Here is an 18947-nt window from a genome sequence, read left to right as displayed (position 1 = left end):
CACAATCCAAATGACACATAGCCCACAGACTCAGTGTGCCACTCAACCACAGCCCATAAGTCAAAACAACGTACCCAGCACACTAGTCATAGGTGACTCTATAGTCAGGCACACTGATGTCCCACTCACCAGGCTAAACAAGGAAAAGGTTACTGTCAGCTGCCTGTCGGGTGCCAGGATCCGCCACATAACCCACGCACTCAGGTCACTCCACAACAAGTACAAATATGACTCTGTCATTGTCCAGGTTGGTGTGAATGACCTGAGACATACCTCCCTGGACTACATGAAAAGAGACATGGAAGAACTCTCCAATATTGTAGCCCAGGCAGTTATGACCCTAGCCCTGAGTAGCATTCTGCCATTGCCCAGAATGATACCGCAGTACAAGGACAAAATGATTGACTTCAACAATTGGCTAAGCTTCTGGTGTCATTCTAAGGGGATCCAGTATCTGTCTGCTTGGGACAACATGATCAACAGACCACAATGCTTTGCCAGAAATGGCCTGCACCTGTCGCCTCTGGGATTCTAGATACTGGCTAAGACTCTTGCCGCCTCTATAGTGCCTTTTATTGGAAAGATTCAAATGACAAACTCACCACAGTAACAGGAACAGGCAAGCAAAAACTGAGGGTAATGCTGCTCAATGCTAGAAGTCTAAAATCTCAAAATGCACTCACTCAAGGCACTCCTTAAAATGGAGAACATCGATATCTGTGCAGTGACTGAGATATGGTTGAAGGCTCCAGAGAGCACCCTTGCACTACCAGGCTATAACTCATACCACACTTTTGGCCATGTAACCTGGACCGGAACACCAAAGGCAGAGGTGTGTACATATTCATTAAGGATATCCACACCTCCAGGCTAGTTGCTCAGCATAATGCATCCGAGGTTATCTAAGTGCAACTAACTCTGGGCAAAACTGCAGTCCAAGTTGTAGCTTGCTACAGATCCCCCACCATGCCCCAGGATTCCCACTCCTCATTTCTTGATATACTGAAAAATATTAGGGTTCAATCAAACATCCTAATAATGGGCGATTTTAACTACCCCACTATTAACTGGGAAAACTACTCATGTACCAACTCCTTCACTCAGTGCTTTCTGGAATTCATAAATTCCAATGCCCTGGATCAACTTATCCACACCCCCACCAGGGGCAACAATATCCTAGACCTAGTCATTACCAACACCTGAAGTCACCTCCTCATTGGTCCGATCCGACCACAAACTAATCACCCTAGATATGCACATCCCACCCCCATCCCCCATTAAGGAAACCACGGTAACAAATTTCTCCAAAGCCAACTTCATGCTTCTTAAGACAGAAGTGGCGAACTTCATGACACCCATGCAGATGGACAATACAGTTACAACTGCTGAATCCTACACAAATGCACTCTATAAGCACTTACACGAGTGCATGGATCGTGCTATCCCAAACAGAACCAAGACGCTATCCTCCAAAAAAAGGAAGCCAATCTGGTGGTCCCCTGCCATAAATAAACTCTACAACAGAAGGAAGAAACTGTTGCAAAAGAGAGTAAAATCCCATGAGTCCAGGAGCTCCCTGGTCAGCCTCACTAAGAAGCTGAGATCCCTTCTAAGATCTTCCAAAGCTAGCTATGAAAACAAAATCACCACTGATTCTAAGGACAGCCACAATGCATTCTATAGCTATGTCAAGAATCGCAATGGCAACACCCAGATCTGCTCTGAGTTACAGCACAACGGCACGAAAATTACAGAACCAACTGATATTGCCAACATCCTGGCAGGTAGGTTCAGTGCAAACTTTACCCTCCTCTAACCCCCTAATGGGCCCATATCTATACAGGAAGAATACAGATTCCCCTGTAATCACAACTACACAGGTAAAAGCTACACTCTCTAAAGCCAAAAACACACCATCCATGGGACCAGACAACATACCAGGCTGCTTTTTATATGAACTTCAGAACGAACTGGCTCCCCACCTAAGCACCATGTTCAGTCATGGCCTCACATCAGGCTTTGTGCCCACTGAATGGTGCACAGCAACAGTTATCCCACTCCACAAATGGGGGGAGCCACCACTGATCTCAGGAACTATCACCCTATTAGCCTGATGAGCCTGGTCTGCAAGGCCATGGAACGTATCATCATGGAACTCATAAACATAGACATTGGTAACCTCCAAACTCTGTACCCCACCCAGTTCAGGTTTCTGAAAGGCAGATCACGCCTTCTGAACCTGATCAACTTATTTGAGGCAGTCACCAAAGCCGTAGATGAGGGTAAGGTGGTTCACACAGCCTATCTTGACCTCACCAAGGCTTTTGACACCATCCCCCATTCTGGAATTATAGCTAAACTCACTAAACTAGGTATAAATCCCTATGTCACAAGATGGGTTGCCAACTGGCTCACTGACAGAACCCACACTGTAAAAGTTACAGGCTCCAAATCTGACTTCAAACCAGTGACAAGTGGAGTACCACAGGGTTCAGTCCTGGGTCCTCTCCGGTTTGGTATCTACTTCTCTGAAGGCCGCTGGCTAACAAAGTTTGCAGATGACTGCAAACTAGGAGCCATATGATGTGGACATCCTACAGAAGGGCCTCACTGAGACAAATGCCTGGTGTCAGAGCCATAGCCTCAAGCTCAATGCCAAAAAGTGCATTTTCATCCCCTTTGGTAAAAACTCTGTACCCATGAACTACCACATAGGCAGCAGTCTACTTAACACCGAATGTGTGATAAGAGACCTTGGGACCCAGGTGGACAGTAGTCTCTCCTTTGATAATCACATTGCCACAGTAGTCAGGAAGTCCTTCTATGTGGCACACCTCATCACAAAAGGGTTCTCATCCAGGAAAAAATAAGTCATTGTTCCCCTCTGCTCGACACACATTAGACCCATTATAGAGTACAATGCCCCTTTTGGAATATACCTCACAAGACATCTGCAGCAGCTGGAAAGACCACAGAAGTACCTCACAAACAGAATGTAGCATATCGCCTACTAAGAGGTGATCTCTGCCTAACATATAAAGCTATGTCAAACCCAGAGCTGTTGGACATGCTGCACCTAAAGAAATCCCAATTCCTCCAAGCTACATGCTCTAGGGACCTAAACCTTGCCACCACAATAAACAGGACATGCTGGAGGGATAGATTCCTGTCCCAGAGACTTCCCATACTCTGGAACAAGCTACCCATCTATGTCAAGCAAAGTTCCTCATTAGCACTCTTCAAGAAAAATCTTGATGAGTGGATAAGAGATAGGAAATACACCCTAGGGATCATTTCTGTAGCTCTGCTCGACAGTGGCACCGGAAATTAGCTTTCTTGGGTGGTGTAAGCCAGGGAACCTTGTTGGCTAGGCTTATGTAGGCCCTAAGGCTGATAGCCTAGTACCTACCTATGAACCTATAAACCTATGAGATAGAGATAGGAAATACACCCTAGGGATCATTTCTGTGGCTCTGCTTGACAGTGGCACCGGAAATTATCTTTCTTGGGTGGTGTAAGCCAGGGAACCTTGTTGGCTAGGCTTATGTAGGCCCTAAGGTGGATAGCCTAGTACCTACCTATGAACCTATGAACCTATGTGTGTCTGATGAAGCAGCTTGATATGCTGCGAAAGCGCTTACCATTAAACAGAATTATTTTTTATCTGCTGCCTGCTGTGGTTTGGTTCATCCTCTTTTGTTTTTGCTTCCATAAACAAATATAGCCAATGATCCCATCAAATCCAAGCCTGACATCAAGACCCCCAACCCACCTGTCACAGGCAACAAACCTGTGTCCAGAGTTGGGAACATCCACCCCAAAGAACCAGCTCAATGACCAGAACAACAGAGACCTGGAATGCTGAAAGCATCACTTCCAATAACATCAATGGCATTGTCACCACAGAAGGTGCTGAGCCTACAGGCTGTGGCCACAAAGGCAAGCTGCAACTGGAACAGACAGATCTATTAGCTAAGATGTTCTGAAACACAAGTCACTAAAGAGAACCAACAGATGTCTGTTCCAGCTGAGGGCTCACCTGAGATTGTGCCCAATGAGAAGCTCTATATGGGTGAATGCAGAGTTGCCTTTTAAATCATGTAAATCAGTTTGTTCCTTCTTTTCTATGCAGCTTGGAGATGAATTGAATCCCAAATTTTACATTTCCCCTAAAAGTCATCATCATCATCATCATCTTTCGGTTTTTCCTGTTAGGGATCGCCACAGCGGATCATCTCTTTCCATTTCTTCCTATCCTCTGCATCTTGCTCTGTCACACCGACCGCCTGCATGTCCTCTGTCACCACGTCCATAAACCTTATCTTAGGCCTTCCTCTTTTCCTCTTACCTGGCAGCTCCATCCTTAGCATCTTTTTCCCAATATACCCATCATCCCTCCTCAGCACATGTCCAAACCAACGCAATCTCGTCTCTCTTGCTTTGTCTCCAAACTGTCCAATGTCACACCGAGTGCAAATCTTAACATCTTTAACTCTGCCACATCCAGCTCTGACTCCTGCCTTTATGTTAATGCCACTGTCTCCAACCATATAACATAGCTGGTCTCACTACCCTCTTGTAGACCTTCCCTTTCACTCTTACTGGTACCCGTCTGTCACAAATCACTCCTGACACTCTTCTCCTCCCATTCCACCCTGCCTGTACTGTCTTCTTCACCTCTCTTCCACACTCACCATTACTCTGAACTGTTGATCCCAAGTACTTAAACTCATCCACCTTTACCAACTCTACTCCCTGCATCCTCACCATTCCTCTACCCTCCCTCTCATTTACACACATATATTCTGTCTTAGCTCTGCTGACCTTCATTCCTCTTCTCTCTGGAGCATATCTCCACCTCTCCAGAGTCTCCTCAACCTGATTCCTACTCTCACTACAGATCACAATGTCATCTGCAAACATCATAGTCCACTTATTCCTCCTTAAAACTAATAAGACACAAAGTAGGCTTGCCCTGAGGAGAAATTTAATTTCCCATTTAATGCAGTTTTTTTTTAATGGGCTGCAATCCATAACTGTAGAAAATGTAACCACACAAAGATGAGTGCTAATTAGTAGAATGTGAAACAACTCAAAAAATGACTAATTGCCAAACAACCAACTGTACAGAGCAGCATTGGTGGATCACATAACAAGTAATAGTACACAAAATTGCTGTGGAAAAGAAAGTACACAGCCTGGGGGGCTTCCAAAAATAGAAAAAAATAGGTCTGACCTGATCTATAGATAAGAAAGAAACAGAAATGATGTCTTTTCAAAATATAATGAGAAAAACAGTGGCATTTAAATATTGTTCACACAAAATGTTACTTTTAAGAGACAAGTAACCTGGAGTTATTTTCTTCCTGAAGTGAGTTTCTCAAACAGCAAAATAGACTAGTTAACAAAACATAATGGGTAAAGAGGTGGGGCTGATAAAGTTTTAGACTCTGAGTTGACTAAAAGTCTGCGGTTTTATTCCTATGGGGTGATGAGCATGGACTGCCTCATACTAATGTTCAGGCTGATTCATAAAAAATGTTCACATTATGGAAGTTGGGGTGGGTGACAAAGAGACTGCACAACTCTAAAAAAAATTATTTTAAATGAAAATATATAAAACGTATAGTGCGAGATGTGTTTGTACATAATAAAAGATGTAAGAAATAATATTACAGAATGGATACAGAAATTCTAGTTAAGGGTAAACGTGTCTATATTAAATTATCAAAAGTTGAATTCACCGAATGGTATTTCCATGGAAAATACCATTCAGAAAATTCACTCTTGCCCCCCCACACACCCCCAGCTAATTATATATACCAACTCTGAGATTGCACTACAGTGAGGAAAGGGCATATTTTCCAATCTTCACTGTACTGTGATCGCAATAATCAGAATTCGCTGAACGGTATTTTTGATGGAAATACTGTTCGGTAAATTCATCTTTCTATAATTTAATATAGACGAGGGTAAAAATAACTACAGCATATGGAACATGTTTCTCCTGTTGTAACGGTAAAGATGATGCCATTCTGGGAAAGTTTACAAGTTAGGCTGAAAATGTCTTCATGTGATCCAATACTCAGAGAGAGGAAGACTGGATTCCTAAAAGGGAGAATGTTAGGGAACCTGACTAAATTCCATGCAAGGACAGGCTGCAGAAGAACTTCAGCTACATCCACAAGGAGTTCATGAAAAACAGGAAGACTAAAGAAAAAACAAATCAGGGACAGACTGTAATACAGGAAAACAGAGGCCACATACGGGATCTTGGCTTCTTGGTTCCATGGGCAGGTGGGAGCTAGTGACACGTATAGTATGGCCAGTACTACTGATGGCTACAGTGACTTACATTATGTCCATTCCTTATAATGGCAAATAATTTCATACAACTCTCATTTAATACTTACTGGAAATTGTTACAGAAAACATTTTGAAATGGAATAGGGACTGATAGGCAGATCTCTCTGTGTCAGCAATCCAGAAGGCTATGTACTGACTTTGTAGGAGGGAGTAAGGCATTACCACCTCCTACAACCATGCTTCACCATATACTTTCTCTGTTTAATGATTTAAATGTTATCGGCTACATGGCTTCTCACCAACTAGTGCAAATGGGTCCCTGACATCAGTGACTTAGAATTTGTGGAGGAGACATATGGCCAACCCACCTGAATCCAATCAGATCAACTTATACCTAGTAAGATCTACAAAAAAAGAAACTAAAGACTATAATAAGTGAATCAGTTTTAACATGATGATGCCAAGACATCAAGCAATGTAGTTTTCTCCTTTCCACATCTAAAAAAAAAATCATTGTATTGTTTGCATGGCTTGATATTTCAAAATAGTTTTCCATTTGATAATCAGGAGCATGTCAACCTTGCAGCAGCCATTTTTATTAATGCAGTATATATAAGATTGGATTCAGCAACATGATGTTCACAGTTGTGACCTTTCACTATTCAAATATGTAATAGTTTTAAAGCATAACTTATCAATGTGCTCTTCATCAAAAGTATTTTACCTTTAAGTTAATAAAATCGCTATACCTTGACAAAATCCCCAACATTCAGAGACCTCACAACAGCCAGAATATACTTCTTCTGAGAGATGCTGTTTTCTGAAATAGATCCTTTAAAATGTAAGGCGGAGAGGGGGAGAGAGCCCTTCTTTAGAAAAACAAATGTCTACTTATGCTGAAAGTGGTGTTTCCTTTAAGGACGGCATAATTCACTAGTGTTAACATCAAACATTGTCCTATATCTATACTGAAAGCATTTTCAATTTAATTTGAAATGCATTTACAGAAGTTCATAAAATTACTAATTTTATACAATGTCATATGGTTGCTAAATATTGAGTTTATATGTTAGTTTGAATGACATAAGTAAATAAGCTGTCATTCAAAAGGTAAAGTGTTTTACTAATTATCTTAAATACAGAATAATGTCAAAGATGAAAAAGAGACATAAAATGAATACAGCTTTAACAGCAAAGATTATTTGTTATAAAACATAGCAGGGATGTTATATTCTTTGAGCAGAATAGATTCTGTATTGTTTGATAATTTTATTTATTTATTACTATTTTTATTTTACATTTGTTGACTGGGATAGTCCGACTGGATACATATCCATTTTCAGCGGAGGCCCGGGGAGAAAAGCTCCAACATACATACATAGAGAAAAGAATATTGAATATAAAAAGCTTAATGTTACCAGAATATTTATTATATTTGGCAAGAAACATCATAATCCTGTTGAATTGTGCTAAGGACCTTACAAAAGTAGATTGGGAATTATTTTCTATTGGAAAACCTCGGTTTCCTTTCAAACTGCAAAGTCAGGATTTTAAAGGGCAACCGAATGGCTTGAAAACTAGGTCAAACTCTATTCTGCATAAATAGTTCATCTGGTGAATATTTTAGCGTGATTTACCATATGAAAGTATTATTTTCTTACAACAAAGTCTGTTTTTTTTTAAAACCTAGAGCAATTATCACATACATATATGCATTACAGGCATATTACTGCTTTATATGGCTTTCACCCTTTCTCCGCTTATTTTGTTTCTCAGTGACTTATCACCTCATTCTCAAAAATGTTGCATGTGACGCATGTTGTGCAAAGGCCCACTGCATGTGCATGCCTGTGTGGAGCTTTGATGCTCTCATTGGCTGATTTGTATAAGGTCAACTGAGCTAATGAAAGGTCACCCCTTCCCCCTCTCCCTCCTGATTGTTGGTGCAGGTGCATTGCAGAGGAGGAAGAAGCCAGCTTGTTAGATCTGGAGCAAATATCGAATTTTGGGAAAAGCCTGGATCTTCGGAAAGCAGCTGAGGAAGCATTTGACGTCAAAGATGTATTTAACTCTACTTTAGAGTCTGAGGCAATAAAAGAAACTCTTTACAGGCAGGCCAAAACACAGGTAAGTGAAAAATATGTCTGGCATACCTGTTTTCATTTTCTGTAGTGATGTCTCAGTACCATTTTTTGCTTCTAGGTCTTTGATCTTTCGATAATTCCTATAACAATGGTGATAATAACCTAACATTTGTGTTACAGGAAAAAAAACTTATTCTATATAATGCATGTTTCATAGCCACATTTGTTACTTGGCATTCTGCCTACCTGCCACTCTGTGATGTTACTTACAAAATGGCAGTTTACCTGATTTAACATAAATGGTTTTATTTCTCAGCACCCTCTTCATTATTTGCATTCTTGTCTTCTTGTTCAATGGCATTAACGTGGCTCAAATAGAAGCACGTATCATTTTTAAGCCACAGGTGCAAAAGTTTCCCCTACTAGGATCAGATCCTAAAGGGGCGGCTGCAGTGATGCAGCGGTTAGCATTGCCGCCTCACATCAAGAGGTTCTCCGGTTCAATCCTCGGCTGGGGTATCTTATGTGCGGAGTCTGCATGTCCTCCCTGTGGTCATACAGGTTTCCTCCCACACACCAAAGACATGCTGTAGGTGGATTGGGCACTCTAACTTGGCCCTAGGTGTGTGTGTGTGTGTATGTGTGTGTGCCTTCTGTGGAAGGTTGGGTGCTGGGCTGGCAACTCAACACTGTAAAACTCCACTGCCAATCATGAGCAGACAGGTGATCAGCTGTGGCGACCCCTAACCGGGAAAAGCCAAAAAAAGAAGGATCAGATCCTAAAGCTTGAAATTTTAGGTTAACCATTGTCACCTATATCCCTGTTGGATGAATCTCAAAACCCACTTGTCTCAGACAATCTGATGCCACTGTGGAAGATGGAGGCCTAGACTGATGGAGAGATTTGAAGGACTGCCAAGGTGGGAAGGGGATAGAAGACACTAATAGTCATTTCAAGATTTTGGACTGCCCCTGACTCTGGGATGCTTCCCCTTTTCTCATTGAACCTCCTTGCTACTGGTTTCAGAAACTTTACTTATTAGAACATTTCTGAGACTGTTTCCCAGAAAAGAATCCTGGAAAGGAATTAAAGTTTTTACTGAACGTTGAAAGAGGATTAAAAAATCTTAGTGACTGCTTGAATCAGTTAACGTCTCACATCAAATTGTTAATACACTCAGCAACAGAGGGCACAGTTAACACATCTTTGCTCAGAACAAAATCTCAGCTTTAATGTCTTCTGGTAGGTTTTCTGAATGTAACCAAGCAAATCTTATTATAACTGAACCAGTAGCAGCTGCTCTGGAAACAGCATCAGCAGAACACAAGCACTTTAAAGAGTGTTTGGTGAGAAGCAGACACAATTAAGGAATTTAAATAAATATTAACCATGGAAGAACAAAGGTTAATAGTTAACTTTCTCATGTTCTCCATTTAATATTCTGAAAGTTGGACTAGCAGAAGAATAAATTATTTTCCCAACTCTTTCAAAAGCTTTCCCATCCTTGTAAGAAGGAACAGGATCAGCATTCACATTATGTTAAGTGGTAGGTAAAGACATCTCTGCTGGATCCAGCTGGGGGTTAGAGAACAGGAATTTATGTGTCTGATATTTGGGGAGCAGGGAGCTGACTGTCACACAATGCAGGCTGTGAAGAAAGCATCCTCAAAGCAGACAACACAGTGGGAGCAGCTGCATTTGTTCCAACTCTAGTTGTAAAAAATCAGAATCCTTTTGCTGGGCATTTTGTTCTGTTTCCACTGAAATAAATCTTGCATTTTGTTAACAGTGTCAAAAAAATAATAATTCTTGTATCTGGATATCTGAAAAACATTTTCCTCAGAATGAGAATTTTCACTTAAGAAGAATTAACTAAAGAATCACATTTTCCTCCTCATCTGATTGGAAATTATTGTCAGACTGTGAGGATTTTTTTTTCTTTTTCAATTAAAATGTAGGGAGGAACCAGAATTTAACACATTAAAAACAGAGACTAATCCCTTAGCAAATTCCAGCTGTTCTTCCCTGTCCACACTTAAAGAAACAGGAAAGGAAACATTTTTAAATTTCTGCTTCTTTCTTCCTGGGAGACTCCCTGTAAAATGACCATCCCATTACAGGAGCAATAGCCTAGAAATCAAGCAAAACCCCCAAAACCCCCAAAAACCCCAGCTAAATGGTAAACCTTTACCCACTCCTTCCCTCAAGTACAAAAATAGTTGTTTTCCCCTGCCTGGTGAGGGCAACCCTATAGCCGCAGAGGAAGTGCCAAGCTCCCGGTCCTTAGTGGGACCAGGATTAAAAGATGTATGGTCAGTGGAACCAGTACAGGTCACAGCAGAGTCACACACCAGCAGCTGAGGCAGTGATGGAACTGGCCCAAAACCCAAAGACTCCCTAACAAGTTTATTTTTCTTTTGGATAGGGGAAGCAAGAACTGCAGAGCCTGACAACTGCTCCATGTTCAAACTGGGAAGGAGACCTCACAAATAGGAAATTCAGCCCAAGTGAGTCAGTGAACCTTCTGACAGGAAGTTTTAGATGCTGAGTTAAAATTTCCCCTGACCGTCACAAAAAACATCAAATCCTGCCTCCCCACACACACTAACTCTTATGTAAACATATAGAATATAATTATAAAAATAGACTTTTTATGGTATGTCCATACAAGCACTGAATTATAAAAAAATTACTTCAGTAATATGACAGTCCCAGGAAAAAAACATTTCCTATCATGAAAGTATCAATTTCACAGAATAGTTAATTTTTTTTCAAATTTTGGAGGGTTTTTCCCAGAAGAGGATTTATCTGCCCACACTTGAAAGGATCTCTACTGACCATGAGTTCCATGAAGCCCACAGAGGAAAAGCACTTCGGTGTTAAGAAAGCTTTGAAGCTTTTGGCACCGAAACTGCCTCTTATATTGCTCTGCTTGAGCCAATGGCACTTTGCGTGCATGGAAGGTGTCCTAAAGCTTTGAAAACTGGCCTGTGGTCATACCCTTAGCAAATATATATAACCATTATAGCTCATGCTACTGCAACAGTGATTTAAATGCTGAACATCACTAATTCTTAAAATTGTGATGAATATACAGCAGAGTATTAAAGGAACCTTGTCAAGACTGCCTTGACCAGTACCTTGCAGAAAGTAGAAAACTTGTTTAGATTATGATGGTAGACAGAAAATATTATTTTGAAAATTTCATTGACCTACTTATTCAAACTGCTGCACAGACGTTTCTGAATTTGAGAGAAAAAAAAAGGAAAAATGTGAGATATTTTTTCAGAAAAGTCCTGAAAATGGAAATTTAGTATAAGCCACAGAAGCATTGGAAAAAAAATTTGAACTAAATACATGCACACACATGGACACACACACACACACACACACACACGCACACACACACACACACACACACACACACACGAACAAATGTCTTAAAGATATAGAATTTTTTCCTACTTGCTGTAGATGTCAGTAAATATTTTTTATTATCAAGAAGACTACAGTGTGTTTTTTGTAGCATTCACTTTGTATGCCTTGAAACAGTGGCAAATCAGCCTATTCTGTCATTGAAACTTTAGATGTTTTTTAAAAGAATATCACAGCTTGAGAGCAAAACTGCAGATTAACACATTTTTTAGATTAATTTTTGCCTCTCATGTTAACTGGACGTAAAGTCCTCCAATCTGATCACCTTTTTTCCACACAACATGCTGGGTGCTGATTTGTGGGCTTGCTGTCATTCAAGCAATCCTGAAGGGTGGATATTTTCCCTCTTTGGTCTACATGTTGGTTCCTCCAGCACAAAACTTCAGTATACTACCACAGTACCACCTTTGTGGTGCACCTGTCCATTGCAGCTAATGTGTAATGCAAAGCTTGGCGGGTGAGAATGTCTTGAACCGCCTGCTGCATGTTGTATATCCTTCTTCCTCTACAAGTCAGTCACACAGTGGGCCAGGCAACATCTCTTCCTCCAGTATGAGCCAGCTGGCATTAGGTTCTCACTCTCATCTTGTCTTACTGGTCCTCTACTACATGCCTGGTCACTAATCAATCCTAGGCCATCAGGGTCACAGGGCTTCATCCATTCACTCCCTGCTGTCAGAACAACAGACATTTACTTTCTTTCCTTCTTTGCCTCTAAGATAATCATGACCTCACTCTGCGCCCCGTACAGCAGCCCATTCATACCTGCAGAAAGTGCAGCAATCAGTCTTCCAGTGCCAGGACTTTTTTTAGTTTTAAAGGCTTAACCCCTCTGTGCATCCCTGTAATTGCCCCAGTATTCAGCATACAATGGGCATTAGTGAGAAAATGTCACTCAAACATAATACCTCAACACTGATTACCCTCCTTGAAGTCAGTGCTGTTGCTGAATCTCTGATCTCCACTGAGATCCTACAATGAAGACAAGTTCCCAGACATGTGCTCTACTACCTCATCCGATGAGAAGTGAACTGGTAAGGCTCTACCACCCCACCCCCCCCACCCCCTTTCAAGTCCAGCAGGCATACAAGACACAATTTATTGTTGTGATTCCACAAAGTACTTTGGAAAGAACTAAAATAAATATTCTTTGATGGAATGTGTTTATACTTTGCAGTATGTTCTGTTAATGCTTGTCAAATCTTCTTTACAATTTACCGATAAATATACTACGTATGAAAACTAGAATAATGTCCTTACATGTGGCAGATTATAGACTTCTTTAGTTATGCTGTCTCATTGCTTTGCAGTAAAGAATGTATGGTCTCATAAGCAAAATAATTCAGGTATAGACTAGTAGCTACAACAAAGGAAGTGTTGGAGAACAGGGCTTTTGTTTTCATATTCCTGCCTAGTCATTATAAAACGGAGGAAGGCTGTGAGAAAACATCTGAAAAATAGGAAGAACTGTGTGTGAAGACAGTGTTGCAATAGTTGTGTGTATTTTTCAAAGCTGTTGAAGATAGTCTTGCATTGTTTGTTTTCTCACATGTTTTATCCTGTTCTTCCAGGCTTATGCAATGATGCTATCCTTATCAGAAAACACATCTCTCCACACATCCTCCCAGAATTCACTGGATGCTTGGTTGAACATGACAGGAGCAGCCTCTGAGACTGGGAACTTCAACCCCATCAACCACCTCTGAGAAACAGAAAAAGCTGACTGGATCAGACTTGATGGGTGGGAAAATTGAGGGCTAGTTTACTACTATAAATGTGGAAACAAGAGCAACTGAAAGCCAGTGGCAGAAAACAAGAGATCGTGGACATGAGACAAGGAGAACTCATATATACATTCAAGAAAATAAGTAAATCCTACATGTGGCATGCCATTCTGCAGAACATATCTTTTCATACAACATTTTCTACATGGATTTGCTTTTTAATTCTTTTCTCCTGGGTGAGATGTAACTGCAGTTCAGGATCCTGCCATTTCAAAACTGATCTACACAGTGGGTAATTCTGCCTGTAGCAAATTAGCTCTACTACAAGGAATATTCTAATACAAAGTATATGAAATGCAGAAATCCAGTAAATCAGAAACCTTGTTTGTTCCCCAGAATAGATCACTGAACCACCAATGTAACCTGTTTCTATTACACATCTCTTAATCTGCAGATATGTGTGAGGACTAGTGTACTTCGGGTTTTTCATCCAACCACACAATATTCCTGTTTTTAGCTGAGACCAGTTTATTTGTATATAATATGCATGCAAAAACAAAGCACAGCTCTACTTAATTGTTCACACTGGAAAATAGCCTTTAAATGCATTTCTAAATGAGCTGAATACATTTTGGTACTGGTGTTTCAAAGGTAACCATTAAGGAAGGGCACAGTGGCATGCAATCATTTCTCATTTCATTTACAGTAGGAGATAATGCCACAGCTAAGTACGATTTAGACATATATCCCAGTGGCAACTACTTTCTGCTTAGGTATACCATGAAGTTAATCCTACCAGGAAGTAGTACTCATAACATAAATGAATATAAACTACCAAATGCAGAAATCTAGTGGCAGAAAAAAATCCCTCACCTAAAAGAAAATGTTGTTGCACATTTAAGCTTAGCATGACCTCACAAGCTACAGACAGTGTTTGTCATGATTCTCTAGTCAATATTGAATCCACTACATCTCATACAAGCTCTTTTTGTAAGACAAACTCCTGTTCTTTTCTTGTGTCTCTTTTCCTGAGGTTGTGCATTTTCCAAGCTGGCCTTGCTTTCCTACTTCTGACATTTGAATGTCTGCTGCAGCACTGGCGAGTTCATTCTTTACTTACATAGTTTGTGGAAATAAGGTCTGTCTCAAGATTACATAGTATATTTCTGGCTTGCTGGTCTGTTGTCAGGAGAGGCAAAAAATACATGATTTCCCCTTTATTTCTGAACACATCATGCAGTATGAGAATGAAAGACAAAATTCCATCAAATGCATTTATTCTGACAAATAAGACACTGTTTTGCACAAAGCTGTTGCCCAAACACAGCTATGTTAGACTAACATATTAAATAAAATCACTCTGTGAGACAGGTGTGTTGATCTTACAGTCAGTCAGTTGGCTTATGCTAAAACAAAGAATGGCTAGCCCTTAATCCGGGGATTTAAATTATTATTATGAGGCCAATTCAGTTGTAACGTGTTTTTCCTATCAGAATATACATTAATCTGTAAATAATGTGTAATTTTTCCTAACTTTTCCTCATGATATTTCTTAAGTAACAGTATTTTTTCATTAGACATCATTATGATGAATAAATAATTAATGTTAATATAATGCTCTAGTGAAGGACCAAAATTTATGTAATAAAGTTGTATGTTGTATGATATAACCAGGGAGTAGGGAACAGTCATTCGTGCCAAATAACCCCTAAGTACGCATGTTGGTCTTGTTACCGATTTTCCAGACAATCATATGTTGTATTTAATTTTTTCAGCTGCATTCTTTTAGGTATTAGTATTCTATTTATTGTTGTTTAGCCAATTGTTCAAACAATATTGCAGCTGAAAGCAAATTTTCTCCCAAATATGCCCTATTTCTGTTGTGGGGAGATACTGTATATTGGAACTACTGTGAATTTTCTTGCTTTTTAGCCAAGGTGGCATGCAGGGCTAATGTGCCATATAACAGAAAAAAATGAAAGTAAAGTACTGTGTGTTATTTATAGGAACTTTCTGCTTTTCAGAAGTAAAACAGAGAAAAGCATAAACAATGCTCACAACTGACCTGCTAACAAATCAGTGATAATAAGTGTCATGCTATTTAGCTATGGAACCCCTCTAGATATCCCTTGATCTTAATAATGTATGTGCAGTAAATGTGATAGTATGTGCATAAGTCCTGAGATGTCACTCAGAACTTACTTCTAATAAGCAAGTAAGTGAAAATATTACACCAGTTTCTGCAACGTGTCTTTAAATACATGAAAAGTATACCTCAGATAGAATAACTCTGCCCAAACTATGTCGTCAAATGAGCAGCCATCAACAACTGTGATGCATATTTTTGAAACACCTGCATTCTATTTAATTATGTAATTATTCAGTATAACAGCATATGGCTTGAAAAAATGTGTATGTGTGTGCATCTGTGTGCGTGTGTGTGTGTGTGTGTGTGTGTGTGTGTGTGTGTGTGTGTGTGTGTGTGTGTGTGTGTAAACATGAACATGATACAGGTGTCAACTGCCACTGCAACCAATGTGGCTTTATTTTTGGTTTATCACTTTTACCATGTTGCAGAGAATAGAAATAAATGGGCTATAAGTTCAAAATATATGTTATCCAGTGAAAAATGTATTTAAAATGAAGCTACAATGATGGCATGCCAATAAAATGGAACTTTCTAAGATTTCTTTAATGGTAGCCCAGTATATTTATGAAACTCAAATGATGAAAGACTTCCCAGCGCCCTCTGTTTGCACAGTCACTGGATGCACTGATCTCTACCATACTAGATGGCATTCTTGTACAAATGTTATTATGTAAGATACAAAGGTGAGCTAAACATAATTTTGAAGGCATTATCATTATGTTACTTATGTGCTTCAGCTTCTCATTGTTATAGTAGCACCATCTACATATCCTCATCCACGTGTCTGATTGCTGTGGGCAGTCTTCTAAAATATAGTCTTGCCACAACACTTCCCACAGCCTTAGTTCTTCATCTTCCCATAATCCTTCCTCAAATGTACATTTACATGCTGTAGCTCAATTCTAATACATTTTGTCTGTTTCAGTTACTGTAAAAAAGGTTCCATCAAAAGAGATTATTTTTCAATCACTACTTAAAACGAAGCTGAGCATATTTGAATTGTTTCTGTAATGGGACTCAGGAGAGGAGCAGAGACTGCAGTGTCCATGTTAACTCTAATGCAACTCAGCAACTGATGATGCAACTCATGGGTGAGCTGCTTTTGGGCTGAGGGATGTATGTAAAAACATTCCATATTTACAGATTTTGGCATGGGACCAATTATATTAATTATGGTGCCATGTTTTGACTTTTAAACTAAACATAGCCTTGTTTTATATTAATTTCAGACTGAAATACACCCTCTTCCTTCACTGTGATACATTCTTAGCTTGTTTGTAAGAGACTGACTAGTAGAGTGAAGAATAACTTGGACATTGTAACAGTATCACCACTTGTATGAACTGCTTCTTGCCAGGTAATCAGACTGAAGTATTTAAGGCTGTAAATTAAGTTACTGGCATGATTTATAAACGTCAACACTTCTAAATACACAACGCATTCTTAAAGCAAAACAAAATATGTAGACCATTTAGGAAGTAGGAGAAATGCTATAGTTTCCCAACACGAATTTGCACTTAAATCAAAATGCAGTACATCAGGTGTTGTGCTGTCTGTTAGAAAGCATAAATAAAGCACTTGAGATATGTGGCCTACCACCATATGGCTCAAAAGACATTTAATGATAATTCTCTGTGTCACTTCCACATCCTTCTGATTAGCCACTTGTTAAAACAAAACTGAATGCAGTGTGTCTGTATAGGAGGACACCAACCTAATACCTCATATTTCAGACAGTATGCAGAAGTAAAATGTGCAGTTATTTAAAATTTGCATTTTTATCTGAGGTCAGAGTGAGTAACTGGCGTGTGCTGACTGTACTTTGTATTGTTCATGTGATTGCAGTATAGAAAGCACACCCCTGAAATTTATACTGGTAGCATCCAGTCTCACAGGGCAATTATTTCTTCTTTCCAAAAGATAGCCAGTGATTACTACTGTTGCTATTTGTTCATTTTGCACCCATGTAACTACAAAAATCTGTCTCTGATTTGGGGATTTTTTTTTTTTTTATATAAAACATATATGGGGTTTCTCTAAATGTGTTAGAAAAAGGCAGCTTTAGGTTTCTGAATGTGCAATTCTTGTCTAAACAGATTTACTGATGTTCATATGTTGCTTAAGAATGCCTGAGAGGCTTTGCCCAAATATTATTTACCAGCATGTAAAATAAGTAATGATGTTGGAAGGATAGGAAAATGTGCTTGTAAAGCACAAACAGAAAAAGGAAAACAAGCATTACACCCATACTTCTGTCAGCTTTTACTTCTACTGTGCCTGCACAGATTTTTTTCTTTTGAAACTGTAAAGTATTTTAAATCAATCAATTGTAAATGTCTAGTTTTCATATAATGTTTAAAATTAAAACAAAACTTTAGAAAAAGACACAGAGGATGGTGCTCACCTCATTTTTGATTCAGACTGTATATTGCTTCTGTCCTGTTTATAAAAACTGTGCATGACACGTGTTTAGCGGTCCTTATTGTGTCTTGTTTGTGAAATTTTTATGAAAAGAAAAAAAATGAAAAATTCCGTAGATGCACTTATTGTACATGTGATTAGAAGTTTTGTTACAAGACTAAAAGTCTTGAAATGCCGAGGGAAAACAAACAAAAAATATATGAAAAAAATATATCGGTCAGTTATTAATTAAAATAAAATCACTCATGGGCAAATGAAGAAATATAAAAAAAAAAACTTAAGTGTAGAAATAATTAAAACAAAGCAATTTGAAATGTTCTTTTTTGATGCTTGTGATAAAAACAAATGTACTTGTGTAGAGGAATTCCAATAAAACAATGAATTAAAAAGCTGATTTTTGAGGTTAATGCTGTAGAATAGGAGTGTATACCAAATGTAATCTTTCCAGTGCTAAAACAAATTTATACATGAGATTGATATGCAATAAACCTGTGTGCTTTTTCTACTTCAAGTATAATGTGTTTTATTGGACGTGAAAGTGGATGATTTTATTGATACAGGTACAAAACTACTACTACATTTTATAACCAGACCTTAACTCTAACACAGATGTGTACGATCAGTGTAAATCCTTGAAAGACTTTTATTTTAATTATGAGATATATCAGACCTTGTCTCTAATATAAAAGATATATCAACAATGCACCCAATAAGATGTGTAAATCGAGTTTTGAACTTGGTGGGAGGAATGTGATTTTGAGGGTTGACCTTAATGTGATTTGGGTGTGTTGAATCTTATTCCATATAGAGTACAAAACAAATTCTGG

At 39.1% G+C, this 18947-nt stretch overlaps 1 protein-coding gene across 6 annotated transcripts in view; it reads left to right on the top strand.

Moving 5' to 3' along the window:
- The window catches only part of PRDM16 (PR/SET domain 16), a 2576872-nt gene extending 2558241 nt beyond the window's left edge, over positions 1 to 18631 (top strand). For 5 of the 6 annotated variants that reach the window (XM_044062971.1, XM_044062974.1, XM_044062970.1 and 2 more), the window contains 2 exons: positions 8256 to 8433; positions 13398 to 18631. In XM_044062971.1, the coding sequence (XP_043918906.1) occupies positions 8256 to 8433; positions 13398 to 13532 (313 nt within the window). In that variant the 3' untranslated portion in view covers positions 13533 to 18631. The remainder of the gene's footprint in view (positions 1 to 8255; positions 8434 to 13397) is intronic. The other variant, XM_044062975.1, reaches the window with a different exon arrangement.
- Positions 18632 to 18947: the final 316 nt, after the last annotated feature.

The sequence above is a fragment of the Protopterus annectens genome, chromosome 2.part1 (assembly GCF_019279795.1).
Source record: "Protopterus annectens isolate FY-2018-M chromosome 2.part1, PAN1.0, whole genome shotgun sequence".
NCBI classification, from domain to species: Eukaryota; Metazoa; Chordata; order Ceratodontiformes; family Protopteridae; genus Protopterus; species Protopterus annectens.
Note: the sequence above shows the minus strand (reverse complement) of the source record. Positions and strands in the feature narration are given on the sequence as shown.